Source organism: Phodopus roborovskii, unplaced genomic scaffold (genome assembly GCF_943737965.1).
Source record: "Phodopus roborovskii unplaced genomic scaffold, PHOROB, whole genome shotgun sequence".
NCBI lineage: Eukaryota > Metazoa > Chordata > Mammalia > Rodentia > Cricetidae > Phodopus > Phodopus roborovskii.
Window position 1 is genome coordinate 24,140,908 of NW_026126549.1, and position 16,586 is coordinate 24,157,493.

The 16,586-nt window shown below is 45.2% G+C and overlaps 1 protein-coding gene across 1 annotated transcript in view; it reads right to left on the reverse strand.

The window, feature by feature from the left end:
- Positions 1 to 5,904: 5,904 nt before the first annotated feature.
- Alpk2 (alpha kinase 2) overlaps positions 5,905 to 16,586 on the reverse strand; it is a 120,823-nt gene continuing 110,141 nt past the window's right edge. The window contains exon 13 of the mRNA XM_051200869.1: positions 5,905 to 6,662. Within this exon, the coding sequence (XP_051056826.1) occupies positions 6,446 to 6,662 (217 nt within the window). The 3' untranslated portion in view covers positions 5,905 to 6,445. The remainder of the gene's footprint in view (positions 6,663 to 16,586) is intronic.

Genomic DNA, 16,586 nt, shown 5'->3' on the forward strand with positions numbered 1-16,586 from the left:
TTTAATTACTCAGAGATGCTAGGTAAAAATGCCTTCAAAATCTAATCCAACTGGTACTTTTTCGTCCTATTTTGTTTGAAACCAGAAAAAGTCGATGTTCTGAACTGGGCTCTACCCATGCAAACTTGAGCCTGGGGTGGCACTTTTCTCAGGACGATGGCCTCTAGTGGTAGAATTAGGTCCCTGCACATCATAGCAGCTGTGCCTGGATGGGATTTCAGGTTTGCCACGAAAGAGATTACATTTGAGCATCCCTTGGCAGCAGAATCCGGCCTAATTTTGATAAAGTGTGTTTTCAAAGGCCTGGGAGAGAGGAAAAGAATGAGAAGGATTGTCCCATGGCGTGCCTGTTGACCCATTAAATACAGCAGACAAGAACTAATCTTGTTCTACCTGCACAACAAGCTTCTTGCTTTTCATGTTTCTGGCACATTTGGGCCAGGCAAGAGCTAATTAAATGCCTTCCCTTTTCTTAGGGCTGTCTGTGTCTTCTGTAGTCCATCTTGCCCTTCTTTTCTGCTTGGCTTCACACTGAGCTGGGTACAAAAGTGAATTCTTTTTTGCTTATTTGGATGTGCCAGCTACCCCTAGCTCGATATTTCTAGTTGCTGAGATTTTCCTAGTGTCTCCCATGTCTTTTGGAAAGCTCAGTGCATCTCAAACTGGCCATTTGACAGAAATTACAGAGAATGACATTCCCGGCGTCTGAGGGTGCAGAAAGTGGGGACATTGTGTCCCCAAAAACTTAATTCTAAACCACCACCCAAAGATATCAACAGTGTGCTGGGAGATTTTCTTTGCAAGAAGAAAACCTTTTTCTTTGATGGCCTCAAGGGATTCATTTTTGGAGCATTATTTCTCAAGCAACTGCTATGTGCAAGGCAATGGCTTGGGCAAGTATTCTGTAAGAGGGTCATGTGGTAAACTAGGACATCTGGTGTCTGTTTCCAACAGTGGGAGCACTAAACCAAACCACACTACCCTTGGGGCTCAGATTTGGGCTGGGCAGGGAATGGGCAAGAAGAAGAGGCAGAGGATAAGGGATAGACAATACATGGGCAATAGCGATGCTTTTCCTAGCTGCACCTGAGCACCTGAGAGCATGCTGGAGATGGCAGTCACCTGGCCCAGCAGCCCCATGAGATCAGAAGAGAGATTAAGGGCCAGCAGCAGATGTCCCCACACCTCCCCAGGGCCTGGGTATAGACCCAGCCTGGGAACCTCGTTGGCTCCAAAGATGCGCTCATTAGTGTTTAATGGAGGCTTCAATCTGCCAGTCTGTTCTGTACCGGAATAAAGTACAGTGAGTATGTCCTTAGATGGCTCCAAATTAGAGTCATCTGGGGAACTTCTGGAAACCTCCATGCTCTAGACCAGCCACAAGAGACATGGTGGGGACATAGTGAAGCACGCTTGTCATTTTGATATGCAGCCAGGACTGAGCATGGCACAGGAAAGGCTTTGGCCTGTTTGGGGACTTACTTACAAAACTGAGCGCTTTACACAGAAGTATGTTAAGAAATAAGTGATTTAGATAAAATGGGCCTTTGATTTTTTTTCCTGTAATAAAAGTCTAGAGAGAGAGCACCTATGCCTGGCAGCATGAGGCAGAGAAAGCAAACAGGACATCGGGCAAGCAAGGCCACACTTTTTTTTTTTTTTTCGTTCTGGCTGCTGTAACAGAATGACATGGACTGGGTGGTTTTACTGACATTTATTCTTCACAGGTTTGGTGACTGATCTAAGATCAGGACACCAGAAAGACCAGGGTCTGGTGGGCAGAGACCTGAGAAGACACTTCCAGACAGAGGGAGCAGAATGTGGAAGGACCTGAGGCAGAAGTGTCAGAGAACAACGAGGCTGTTACTGGAGTTTGTCACCTCCTCTGAGGGAGATGGAAAACTGTTAAAAGACATCTTGTTTCCCCTGGCTTGACTGCAGATAACGGGATAAACGGGACAACTGAGTTGGCAGTTAGGTTCTGAGAACAGTTTTTGTTTTTTTCCACTAGGATGCTCAAGTCACACTGTGAGGGTGGGGTCTGAAAGAAGACAGTGTGGTCCTCACCCTGTCCCCTGGATTTGGGGTCCCCTGGACTTGGGGACAGCTGTGCCACAGATGACAAGTCATACCGTCTCAGCTTTTGAGGAGATGAGGAGAGTTCCCCAACATTAAGAAAAGGACCTAGGAGACCAAATGATGATCTCTCTTTAAAAATGCTTAGAACTAAAGGTGCAAGTGAGCTCCATGGGAACCAGAACATTCCTATGACCCAGATTCCCCCACCACCAGGCTAGCTAGCCATGGTGGCACTGAGTAGCAGGGAGAGGGGGGTGGGCTTGAGTCGCTGTCTTTATTTTGTCTCAGCTGGATCTCCGGCATGAACAAAGTGCCCACAGGTGATGCGGAGGTGCAAGACCAAAGTCGCCTTTGTGAGTGGAATGCCTGGGTTCTTAGATTCTTAACCCCTAGAACCTCAAAATGTGGCATTATTTAAAAAGTCTTTTACCGAGTTAAAAAATGAGGTCGTTGGGGTGGGGGCCCTAATTCAACATGCTGTTGTTTATATATGCTAAGGGGAACTTTGGACACAGACAGAAGACAGCCATGAACACTGGAGCCATGCTACTATCAGCCACGGGTCTTCTAGAAGCAAGAAAGGTCTACGGCAGAGGGTTCCTTCACACTTTTAGAGACAGAGCCCTGTGTCATAGGAATCGTACCTATGCTGTGGTTTAACGCGGTTAAATAAGGATTAGGATAAACAAATAGGCCGAATAGATGTTTATTCAGGGAGAAATAACTTACAACCTAGACAGATGAACACCAGGAAATTCAACCCGATCCTCTCCTGTCCGAGTCAGGCCAGCAAGAGAGCCTTTCCTGGCTCCCCTCCGACCTCCTTCCACAGGTCACTCTGCCCATGGCTCCACCCCCCAATGGGCGTGGTCAGTGCCACAGACAGACTATCTCACTACAGTGGTTCATTGTCCAATTAGAATCAGGTGTTGGTTCAAGAGGCGGAGCTTACAATCGGATAGATGGATCATAGTTTTCCAGACTGGAAGGCGAGCTGAAAGGTTGCTCTGTCCTTTGCAGCTGGAAAGCCAAAGGTGAATGGCATTTGGTGTCTGGAGTGATGGCCTCCAGTTCTTATCATTGTATTTGTCTCGGAGTTTTATAATAAAGAGGTGAAAGAAATGGCTGTAGCCCTGAGACCTGGAGAATTAGGATTCCTAGCTTTCAGGACTGAGACCGTTTCTTACATACACCTCCTAACAGTTGGGGTAATTTTGTTATGCCTGACTATGCTTTATAAATAAGGCAAGCATCAAAGTCATGAAGACAGCTTACTGCAAGCCGCTGCCTTAGCATTCCATGGAGACAGGAAATAGTGGGCTGAGAGGAGACAGAACTTACACATCTCAGCAGAATGGCTTCGATTCATCTGAGATGGAAACCAGTAGGACCCCTTCTGACGAGACTCAGGGTATGTCTTTTGAAAGCCACAGTGGCACACGACTATAAATCCCAGGTGTTGGGAGGAAGAGGCAGGGGAATCGGGTGTTCAAGTTCATTCTCCACTGTGCAGCAAGTTTGAGGCCAGCCCGGGCTGAATAAGACCCTGTCTCCAAAAGAAGCAATAAATAAATGAATAAAATAAGTAAATAGATAGTCTCTGTGGTGCATTCCCTTTGCCTTTGGGATCTTCTTGGCATGACTAGTGTTAACATTTACTAATAGTATCTGAGAGGTCATTTGATCCTATGGCTGGAACTGGTTGCCATCTTGCTTGCCAGCTTCCATCTTAGAACAAGCAGATCTGCCACAGTGGCAGAAGAGGACTAGATGCTTTTTAAAAACTCATTAAGTCAATGCAGCAGCTGTAGGTCTGAGTAGGCGAAGCACTGTTCTGTTCCCCATGGCCCAGCGGAGCAGAAAGTACACAGAGAAAGCAAGCCAGAACGAGGTTGTTGGCAAGTCCCTCCCATCTGCATCCAGCTGAACACTTGCCCAACACACACTCAAAATGCAATGCATATTTAGAAAAGAGAGGACTGTAATTAGAAAATAATTGCCAGTCTTTGGGGTATTCTTTTTAATCAGATCCTATTGAAACCATTGCTATGGTGAAGCTCATCATAAGTATGTCTAGGAGGCACAGGTACAATAGATAAGAGTAGATACAAACCAGATATCCCTGTGGCCAGCTTGGGACCTCTCCAGAATAGGGAGTCCATTGGCAAGGGGTCTTCACTTCCCAGCCATCTCAACGGTAAGGAGCCTGCTGACAGAAATATGGGCCTGTTTCCATAACACTTTTATTTGTGTGACCTGCCCATCACAGAACTCCATGGCCCAGCCTTTTAGAATGCTAAGCCATATCTGTATTTGATCACTGTCAGGTGTCAAAAGCCCCGCTGGGCTCTTTGACCTCCCTAGTCTGTTGGCTGAGTGGAGCATTCATTGTATTTCAGCCCTCCTGAGGTTGCTCTATGGGCGAATCAACAGCAACTGCCTTGCCACAAAAAACTAAAACCACAGCAATAGGGTTGGGTATTGTGAGACCCTGGGGCCATGGCTTGGTGTAAGAAAGCCTGCTTCATGATTGTTTGACCGTGCAAGGAAAATAACACATAATGAAAGATTGGGTGGCCATACAGTCATACCAGACCATCCCCAAGAGTTTTGGCTGGGACATACCCTTCTGTTTCTGGTCCTCCAAATATTTGCAAACTGGTAGAATCACACTACAATAAATAATACAGGCACTTTGAAAAGAAAAGCCTAAGTATCCAGTAAAGGAGGCAAGGACAGTTCTATCAAGAAAGCCCCTAGCCTCTCCTCAAGTCAAGATTTTGATCCAGGCAGACCGAAGGCTCCCAGGGGACTTTGGTTTCTTATGTCAAGCCTTTCTATGCTATTTTAAATACATATTTTTGATATTTTTTTAATTACAAGCTATTACCCAAAAAGTGATGGTCTGTCAAGAGGGTTCTGGTACACTCACATTTACACCCATATAGATGAAGGATGATAGCTATGGTTGATGGGTAAGATGAACAGGATGTATGTATATATAGATATATATATTACTATAGGTGAAAGATTATAGATAAATTATAAATGACTAATTTAGATAGGTGATAGAGATTACATGTGGTAGATAACAGGAGATATAGATAGATAGATAGATAGATAGATCTGATCAAAATATGCCCTGTGCCTTTTTGCTACTGTAGCACTTTCTGACAAATGCTTTCTCCTTCAAGTCCTTTAAAAAAAAAAATAACTCACCTGTGTTCATTTTTTCATCAAAAATCCCATGTACAGAAAAGGGTTTTGGTTCACATTGTTTTGATTGATTGCTCTAGCCTTGCTCTAGCCACTCCCACTGAGCTATAATCCCAGCCTGTTTAACTTTTTTTTTTTTTCTCTCCCCTTTGAGGCAGGGATTCACCAAGTTACTCATGCTGACCTTGAACTTTCCACTCTCTACCCTCTTGCTTTGGCCTCTCCAGTATCTAGGATGGTGAGTCTCTGTCACCAGGCACTGCAGAGGACAGTATTTTACAACTGAAGAAGACAGGGGTGTTCTATTGAAAGGCAGCTGTCTGGGAATGCTGCAGACACATTCAATAGCTTTTGCCCTTCCCAGATAAACAAGGAAGGAGGTGTGGCTGGAAGAGACCCATAGGAGTAAGGGAGGGCAGGATCCCTGTAGCGGTTGCACCCCAGCCTAATTAGCACCCCAAGAGACCACATTTAGAAGGTGATGGAACCTTTGTTGTAAGATGAGAAAACACAGATGCAAATATTGTGTGCTCCGGTAAACCTGTTACCGGATTACAAAATCTTGTCAGAATGTGGAAAAAGCATGGATTCCAATGAACAAGTGGCTATGATGACGTGTACACCTTACCCTTTTTGCTTAAATACGAATTTATTTTAACAGAACACTGTGCCAGGCTGTGTGAATAGTGCTTGGAAATGGCCTCACACTTGGGAAGCCACCTCCAGCAACAATAGCATAAATGACACATGACATTCATGATTTCAGAAATGTTCAGAAATCCTGAGGTGAGAAGACGAGGTGGGAAGGGTTTTGACAGTGGACAGTTGCCAGGCAGCATGGAACTCTTGACGACAAACCACGTGCAACACACAAATAGACACACAACGTGAGGTGGGTAGACACACTAGTGGTGTACATAAAAAGTGGATTGCTTTCGAGATAGAACTGATGAGTCTCCCTACGAGGCTAGTCACAAAGATCCATTCCAAAGTCATTCTGGCAGACAGCAAGTGACAGAGGGCTGCGAAGGACTGGGACACTCTCTGCAGGCTGCAGGTTCTTGTCCTCCGTGTGTCTGCAGATATCCACTTGCAAGCCTGAGTGCTGCCAGCTGGTGGTCACTTGTTACTAAGGGATGAGAGGGAGATGCTAGGCTTTCTTTTCTGTGGGAGTCCCAGACTCGGGCGGCTTCACGGTCACAGAGTTCGTCTGCACTCTGCCTTTCGAGATGCTCGCTTTCTTAGGCTTCTGGTTGTTGTTTTGAAGGGATTTCAGCCCCAGCATTTTACAGTACTTGTTACACTGGTGCAGCGCTTTAAACTGATCGATGAAGGTCATGGAGCAGTTGCCCTTGAAGCCTTTGTACCTGGAAGTGAGTGTGAAAAGAAACCAGTTTTTAAAAAGAAGACATTTTACCCATTTCCAAAAGGAATATTTGAAAGTGAAACTAATGGTGCATGGAAAATACATTTATTCCTATTTTTGGTAAGAACCGCCACATGGTTGACAATTAAAAGAAAAGGAGGGTGGCTGGAGAGATGGCTCAGAGGTTAGGAGCACTTCCGGAGGATCCAGGTTCAATTCTCAGCACCTACATGGCAGCTCATAACTGTCTGTAGCTCCAGTTCCAGGGGATCTGACACCCTCACATAGACATGCAGGCAGGCAAAACACCAGTGCACATAAAATAAGAATAAACAAGTCAAAAAGCAAAACAAAGAGTGTAGCATTCGATAAAATCAAAGAGTCATTGGCAGACACAGTACAGACAAACGCTTTCCTTCCTCTCAGCCATGATACTGAGTGTGGCTGTACTTGCAAGCCAGCGGCTATGGTTTCAATCAGAAAGGTCTCCCGTTTGAAAGGAGATAAAGGGTTTATGTTTGGAATGCTTGATCCTCATCTGGCTGAATTATTTTGGGAGGGTCTGGAGACTTTGGGGAGGTGGGGCCTACCTGGAGGAAGTAGGTGACTGAAAGCTGGGGTGTATTGTCCCTTCCCACTTCCTGTCTTATGCTGCTTCCTGTCTGCCATGATGTGAAGAGCCTCCACCACACATTCCAGCTGCCGTGATCTGAGTTACTCTGGATAGAAACTCTCTAACTGTGAGCCAAAATAAATCATTTTCTCCTTGTTTTGTTGTGTATTTTGTTGGAGTGACATGATATAGAGTGACTAATACACTACCATACCCCACTCAGAGATTCTGAAGAGAGTACTAGAACTTTGAGACTGGAATAAATTATTTAGTATAGACCCCTTAGTTTGTAATGGAAAGAGTTCTATCTGAGATATTGGAGGCCCAAGGAAACATCTGGGTAATCCTCTGGGTCTTCCTAACAGGACAGATCTCCCTTCCATGACCTCGTCCCTGTCCTCAGGAAGGGAGGAACCTGGGCTTTTGTCTTCAGCTGGCTGAAAAAGGACTCTCGGGAGCTGCTACTTTGGGTTGGGACAATTACAACTTGAATTGTGTGTGACTACGATTTTCCATGCTAAGCATGGCAGGTTAGTGTACCCCTCAAAGGGCACATGCACAGGCCCCAAAGCGTCCCTCTCTACTTGCAGATGAATAAGACTCATCAAGAAAGCTTTTTTTGAAGAGTTGTGGGGGGGTTAGCTCAGTGGTAGAGCACTTGCCAAACATGCATGAGCCCTAATTTTAATGTCTAGGACTACTGTGGGGGAGGGCGTTGATTTGATATTGACTTGACAAGACTTTGCATTGGGTTAAAATTCAGTCAGTAAGGGACCCGCCACACAAGCATGAGAGCATGAGTTCAGATCCCTACAACTTTTGTAAAAAGCCATGTGTGGCAGCACACATCAATAACTCCAGTGCTGGGAGAGGGAATGAACCCAAATGAATCCACAGAACTTGCTGGCAAGCCAGTCTACCCAATCAGTAAGCAGGAGGTTCAGTGAGAGAGACCCTGTCTCAAAATATAAGATGAAGAGCAATAGGAGAGAATACCTGCCAGCAACCTCTGGAGTCGGCCCACATGCATATGCACACACACACACACACACACACACACACACACACACACACACACACATGCATACACTGTACACACATATATACACACAAAAGAGAAGGAACGGGTATGATCAAAGACTCAGGACCTTGGGCTCTGGGCAGAATTTCTAAGGAGACTAGATATTAACTTTATAGCTGGAAAAATGACCCTGCAGATCTTTCCATCAAGCTGCCCCAAAACTCCAAGTTCCCCATGCTGACTCTAGTTTCCACTTACATTTCTTACAAGTATTGCTGAACCAAGAAGTATGCATTCAGCATCCATAAATTCCCCCCCCCCCATGATTGGCATTTCCTCGAGATGTTCCAATGGTCCTCCTTCTTACCACACACGAGCTCATGTAATTGCTATTTGAATATTCTGGTTAAAGGCTTGGAAGCTACTTGGAAGCGATATGTACATCTACCTATGCAGTCCAGCATGCATCCACTTGTTCCCTTCTCACCAATACATTCTGTACACTGTCACAAAAATGACCTCTACAAAAGACCAGAACTGGCTTGGATAAGAAATATTCCTCCAAGAGACTCTTATTCTGAATGCTTGGGACCCAGTTAGTGGTGCTATTTTGGGAAGTTCTTGGAAACTTTAGAGGAAGTTGGGACCTACCTGGAGGAACTAGGCCATGGAGGCAAGCCCTTGTGTATTTCCTCCCACCCCTGGTCCCTTCCCTTCCTCTCTTTCTTGTTGAATATGAGATGAAGATTCCCTTCTACTGCAACTCCCACCACCATAATGCTCCGGCCAAGCTAAGGTCTGAATACTCTAAAACTGTGAACCAAATAATTTATTTTTTCTTCCTTAAGTTGTTTCAGTCAGGTATTTTGTCCAATTGACAAGAAAATTAATTAGTGTAGAAAGTCAGATCACCTCCTACTTAAAATGTCACTGCTGTTAAGATAAAGACAGACTCCTCACCCTCCCTCAGTTCTGATGCTGGCCATGTCTCTAGCCCCCTGACCCATCCCCTTCAGAAAAGGCCATGCATGTACCTTCCAAAAGTTTGCTCAGGCAAATTCCTCTGTATCTTGTGGTTCTCAACCTGTAGGCGGGGTTGCATATCAGATATTCTGCATATCAGATATTTACATTACTACAGCAGCAAAATTATAATTATGAAGTGGCAATGAAATAATTTTATGGTGGGGGGATCACTATAATATTCGGAACTATACTAAAAGGTCGCTTGCAGCCTTTAGGAAGGTTGAGAACCACTGCTCTGTACAGGATCCCCTGCCTCTCTTCACTCACCCAATCCTTCTCACCTTCTATCCTCAGCTCCTTGTACTCCTCCTAGGGGAGGACCTCAACAGATAATTACATCCTGCATGTACACACACACACACACACACACACACACACACACTGTGCCATCAGAAGAGGAGGACACCTCATTGCATAGGACCAACACCAATCTTTTTCTGTTGCTTCCCCATGATTTTCTTTCTACCAGGCCTCACCTCCTAACAGTCCCATAGCTTTACTCACTAAAGACCAAGATTCAAGCACACAATCCCGCCCCCCAGAGAATATTCAAACCAGAGCACACTTTGAAGCTGGACTCAGGCAATACTGAACCCTTCCATAGCTTTCCCAGGTGCACATGCATTTTTTTTAGATTTACCACCTGGTATCTACAGAATTAAGACTCTTCCTCTTCTCTAAATTGGGTCTCTGTCTCAACTAGTACGTTGGGCTTTGCCCTGCTGTTCTTTCGAACTGGCAACCATTACCGTGAAATGGTTTTTGCATGGGAAGAAAAATAAAGCAACATCCATATGTTTCTAGACCAATTAACCACAGATGTATTCAAAGGACAGAAGTCTAATTTCACCAAGCTGTCATCTAGCCAAACAATAGGAAACAGTCCTCAGCTTGTGACCCGATTTGAGAGCCACACATACCATCTGCCCCCAGGCTTGTTGGAAATCACCAATCTAGGCTTTCATGACATTGTTCCAACATGAACACTACTGCCGAAACTCATCACTACTTTTTTTTTTATTAGACATACAGATGTGCATAGTAACCAAAAAAATCTATCCTTCCAAGAAGCTTGGAGTGTGATATTTGTAAATAATGGCCATTGGAGATCTAATGACTTATGATGAGATCCTATTGGAGTAGAGGGGGCCCTTGATCCCAGCATTACTGATATTTACATATGAAGAGGAGAAAAGACACAGGCACACAAGAAATATGTGATATCTGATGCAGAGTTCTAGTGATGCATCTACAAATTAAAAACCATCAAAACTATAGTCAGCCACCAGAAGGTAAGGGGACAGGCATGAAACAGACTGCAGAAGGAACCAGCCCTGTTGTCATAGTTGATCTTGGTTGAGAACTTGGTGACCTCTGGGTAGGCATGTGAAGAGTGATTTTAAATTAATTGAGATTGGAAGATTGCCCACTGTGGGCGGTACCATTCCCTGCACTTGGCTCCTGATTGTGCATGGAATGAGAGCAACTGTTTCAGCCCTTTGCTTCCTTGTCATGATGATTCATGATGACACCCTTGAACTAGGAGCCAAAGCAACATTTGCCCCCTTAAGTGGCCTTTGTCAGAATAATTAATCACAGCAACAGAAAAAAACAAAAACAAAACAAAAAAAAAAAAAAAAAAAAAAAAAAAAAAAAAAACAAAGACAAAAACAAAAGCTAAGACACCTCCTGGCACTTTTTGGGCTTCCAGCCTCCAGAGCTATGGAACCCTAAACTCTTGTTATTTTAAACATTTATGTTTGTAGCCTAAGAATCCAGCATAAGGATAAGGAACTTTGCATTGTAGACATTTTTCATTTGTTTTTGTTGTTGTTGTTTGTTTGTTTTGCATATTTTCAGTTTTAGAATCCTTAACTGTGCTAAAATTTACTTGTATGGTTCTTTGCTTTAATCTCCAGTTATAGTAATTTCTGAGTTGATTTTATATCACCCGACTTTCCACCTAAAACACACGGAAGTGGGACAACAAATGGACAGAAGGGGGTGGCATCCAGCACATCTGTTATCAAATGCTTTTCCCTTGAATGGGAATGAGCCGCAACCATCCAGAGCTTGCTAAAACGGTAATCTGGAGTCAGCCTGTCTGGATGGCTGAAGCTCTATTACAACAAGTTTTTTAATAATCCAAATCCCTCTCCAACCACCCCCATATGGCTTTCAAAAGGGACATAGTATAAACTTGGTTCTTGAAGTCTGTGTTCCAACAACACGATAAAACCACACTGGGTCATTCCACATGGAAGGATCCAGAAATCTGTTTCCACAGTCTTGCCTTCACTGCAAAGAGCTATGAAACTCACTTGGGTTAGAAGCAGTGTGAGGTTGGTCACTTGCTTCAAAGGGACCCCCGTCTCCTCCCGACATGAGAAGAGACGGCACAGCCTTTTAGACTCACACAAACAGCAGCGGGTGACCACAGTCAGCCCCTCCTATTGTTGTCACTGTTTCCCTGTGCAAGCCACTGCCTCCAAACACACCCAGAGAAGCTGGGAGAGCAAAGCTGCAGAAACCGCTAGCTCCAGCTGTGTTGCCGGGCTTCTGTGGCCGCACGAGGGATTATTTGAAGAATACTGGGTGAGATAGGAAAACCCTAAAGAGAAGTTTCTGTACATGTTGGTCAGCCCTTTTAAAGGATGCAGGTGAAGGGTCACAACAAAGTCCTAGGGGTTTGTGGGGGGGGGGATGCCCTCGTGTGTGCATGTGTTCTATGGTTCTATGGTTCTATGGTGTCCAATGGGCCCACGTGTTAAAGGCTTAGCCCTCAGGATGGCAGACTTAGTGGAGGTTCATTGACTGGCATTGTGTCTTTCAGGGTACCCTACCTTTTTGCCATGAAGTTTTGTATCTTCCTCTGCTACACATTCAAGTTGTGACCTATTGCTTCACCATAGGCCCACATAGATTCCCAAACTCTGAGAGCATCGATGTATGGAAACTATGAGCCAAAAGAAGCTTTCATTGCAGAAACAGAAAGTGCCCCCCACCATGGGAGATGCCATTCTGTAAATATGTTTCTCATACTGGTTAATGAATAAAGCACTGTTGGTCAATAGGAAAGCAAGATAGGAGTGACTAGGAGACGAGGAGGAAAGAGGAAGCAGGAAGGAGTCAAGATGGAGAGACTGGGGAGAGATACTGCCCTATTCTCCGGTAAGAAGAGACCACGTGAAAATACATAGATCAACAGAAATGGGCTAGTACTTAAGACAGAGCTAGCCGATAAGAAACTAGTACCTGGCCAACAGCATCATATCAAATACAGAGTCCCAGTGTTTTATTTGGGGCTGGCGCAGCGGCAGGACAAGACCAGTGGCGGAAGGAAAAACCTTACTCCTTACACCCCCCCCCGTGTGTGTGTGTGTGTGTGTGTGTGTGTGTGTGTGTGTGTGTGTCTGTCTGTCTGTCTGTCTGTCTGTCTGTCTGTCTGTCTGTCTGAAAATAAGGCCAGGATTTGTTCGTTAGTTGGTCAGGCCATTGTTTATATATAAGGACCACTGGGAAGTCTTTTGGTGTGGAAACACGCAATGATGTGAAATTCCCTGTGTCATTCACTGCTTCGTGCTTATGAGTCCTTTCTCTTTTGGGTACTGGCTCTGTGGTGGAGACTGGGGGAACTGCAGGGTTATGGAGTTGAATGACTTCTCAGGAACCTGCAATCTTGAAGGGCAAGCAGACAAGACACATGAAGCCAAACGGGCAGTATTCTATGACAAAGAACCCAAAGGTCCCTTTTACATTGCCGGGTGGGCTCTCAGGGGAACAGTAGCTCTGGGTTTCTCAGGCAGGGGGAACGGTATGAGCAAGGGTTCAGAGGCACACACTGAGGCAGAACAGTCATTCTGAGGAGAGATGAGTGGGGACACTCGGCCTGGGAATCAGAATTTCCCAACAGTTGTTCCTAGGAGCAACTCCCCTAAGATGCTTTGAGGGGGAAAAAAGAAAAAGTTTTTCAGTGCAGGGCTTTGAACTTGCGAAGTCTGTGCTATAACACTGAGCCACCCCCTTCAGACTGGAATATAATGAATTCCATAAGGAACTCTATTTAATCTCTCACTGTTCCATTATACAACCAAAATAATACATCCTTTAAAGACCCCATGAAATCTCATCCCAGATAAACCTCTTACTCTCACTAGCACAGAGTCTCCCCAAATTGGATGACAGTGGAAACATAGTTACTTTGAAAAACACTTCTGTGAAAAACTAGAGTGTTTGGGAATGTTGTAGAAAACACATCTGTGTTGTCTAGAGAAGCTGTGCTCTGAAGAAGTCTATTTGATGGCCTTCTGTTTGGTCAGGTGACCTTCAAGCAGCCCTCTTCACAAACTCAGCCACTTCTGGCCACTGGCACCCCTTCCCAGGGCTACTGAGGTGATGACATGGTTTGCTTCTCACCCTGTCCAGAGGATTTACTCACCCACATTTACACCAAGTATCAATCAGATTATGGCCAAGCCAGTGCTAAAATATTCCATTTCCCTTAGAACAAAGTCTGCCTTTTCCATTGGCTTAGTACTCTGTCTGACTTCTGCCCTCAACATCCAGCCCTGTGGCTCTTCCCTCAGTCTCAGACTGAGAACAACCTGCTGCCTCCATGGAGACCATTCCTGGCTTTTCTTCCCTGGCAGCAACCCCAGCTGGAGGAAAGGGAAGGCCATACACATTCTTTCTTTGCCTCTGGCCCACAATGCACTGAAAACACTCTTCTGGAGAGTTCTAGTCTGGGCTCCATCTACCCTGATCTGCTCTCTCCAGCCTTCCTGCTAGCCTCATTGTCTTCCTTGTCTCTGTTCTGCTTCCAGGCACCAGCCAGAGGTACTCTGGAGGCCACCAGGCTTTTCTCTAGGGGTGTGTGTGTGTGTGTGTGTGTGTGTGTTCAGAATTGTCCATAGGATCAGATAACAACTGACAAGGAGCTCACCCTGGCCTGGGGTCCTGCAAATAGTCATGGGTGTGATAAAAGGGGGGCTCCAGGCAGGAGTAAGAGGATCCTCGTGGCTCCCTCCTCAGGATATTGTGAAAGGGCCGCTTTTTGTAAGATTGCTGGGCAGAGGCCAGAAGACCACTACGCTACCTGGGCCCCAGAGACCCAAGCACATGCACAGATCGCTGCTATAGTTTCACCTTGCCAGAGTGTAACACGATCACTGTTCCCTCACAAACCTCCAAGCATCCCGGGTGGTGAGAGTCTCTTAAATGGGGCTCTCATATCAGGAATTCCTGGCAACCCCGTGCCTCCTTCCACCTGGCTGTTCATCCTTCCGAAGGGAGAAAGACACGTCCTGGCAGGCAGCCATACTTAGAGGTGTCCTTGGTAGGTAGCTACTCATGGCCATCTTACTTGGGCACAGCCAGTACTGACTGGGAGATCTGATCACAGTATCTCTCTTTGTTTTACTTCCATCTAGTCATGTGACTAGAGCCCCCCCCCCTTTTTTTAACCCAGAAAGAGAGCAGACTATAGCCTCTGCTGCCCTCTAGTGGCTAAATCATGACCCCTGCACTTCCTCCTGCGGAACCCCACCATTGCCTAGAGAGATGTTTGCAGGGCCCGTGGTAACAAGTATAGATCTGTTCCTGCTGCTTATCTTGGTTAAGTTTCAAAATCTCCAGTTACCAGATTGAGTATCTTTCCTTGTCTCTCTCAGGAAACTCTAGGTGGCTGAGGAATTCACCTCAGAAATGTAATCAAAGAGCCAGTTAGGATCTCCAGTCTACCTCCAGACATAATCATATTGATAACTCAGGAGGACTGAGACACAGCTCTGTTTTAAGTATCAAGACAAATGAAAGCCAAAATGAGCAGATCATAACGGTTCCAAGTCTTATGAGATTATGAGTAGATTATTTATTCACCAAATAGCATCTCAATCTTCATTTGAATATCTCTGACTTCATTAGAAAACAAGGCAGGTTGCATTTATTAGGGGGTGAGATAAATACACGGTGCAGGTTGAGACATAGGGAATACATACATGTATACATGTGTGTATAGATGCATGCATGTGTATCAAGGACAGAAGACAACCTCAATGTCATTCTTCATGTGTTGGTTGCCTTTTTTTCTTTTGAGGCAATGTCTCCAACTAGTCTGACCAAGCAGAATGGAGCTTCCTGCCTCTGTCCCCTTCCTCTGCTGCTGGGATTACAAGTGCAAGTCACCATGCTTGATTGTATGTATGTATGTATGTATGTATGTATGTATGTATGTATTCTTAGAATTGCACCTAAGTCTTCATGCTTACTAACACTTTACCAATTTAGCTAATTCCCCTTCACCCCCTCAGCCTAGGAACATTTTAAAATGACACCCAGAGCTCCACATTTTATGGCCATGCCCTCCTCCTATACAACCAAGTGCTGCCAGGGACCAGCCTTCAGAAGTCACAACTCTTGCCTTTCCATCCCCAGGCTTCCCACCGCCACGCTTGCTCAGAATAGAGAGAGTGTGTTTAATGGGCCCCTTATTCACCCACCTCCTCCCTTGTACTCTGAGAGTCTGATGCTCTCCTCTTTCTTTCTTTCGCTGTGAACATGTTTTATCCTATCTGCAGAGCATTTTCGAGCTTGAACCCTTTCCCAGTCGGCTGCCATTGTTCTTACTCCATTTCCAGCTTTGGGCTTTGAGCGGGAAATTTCTTCAATCAAAACCTGCTTTCTAGCATTTTCCATCTACCCCTGCACATCAAGGGTGCTTAAATGGCCCCCACCCCCTGCACCCTCCTTTATTCAGAGAATACTGCTGACCCTCCCCTTCTTTCCCCTTCCCTAGATCACTGCTGGCTCTGACCCTGTTCCAGAGGTGGGGGAGCCTGTGAGTCTAGGTGGTGGGCATGGTCATCACAGTTCACTCTAAGAATAAGGATTTGTAAGGAAGCCCAAACACCCCTCATCCTCTGAGAGGCTTCCTATTTACCGATTTTTTTTTTTTTTTCAAATCGAGCTTCTAAAATACAGTTCTTCTTAACTGTGTAACTTTTCTTTAAACTTCTAAAGAAAACTTTAAAGCCAGGACAAGATGATCTAGCATCCTTTCAAAGCTCTCAAACACTACAGAATTCCCTTCGCATTTCTCCTTGGGTGGGAAAGGAGTCATAAGTAACACTTTACAGGCAACATTTTTGCCCTTGGCTCCATCTATCCTCTCTTTTAATGGGCCTTGGGCAGCTGTCCCAGGCTAGAAAAGTAACATAAAAGCTGAGAACAAAACTGAGGGCTTGGGTTTCTTTTTAAGTTAGGAGGGG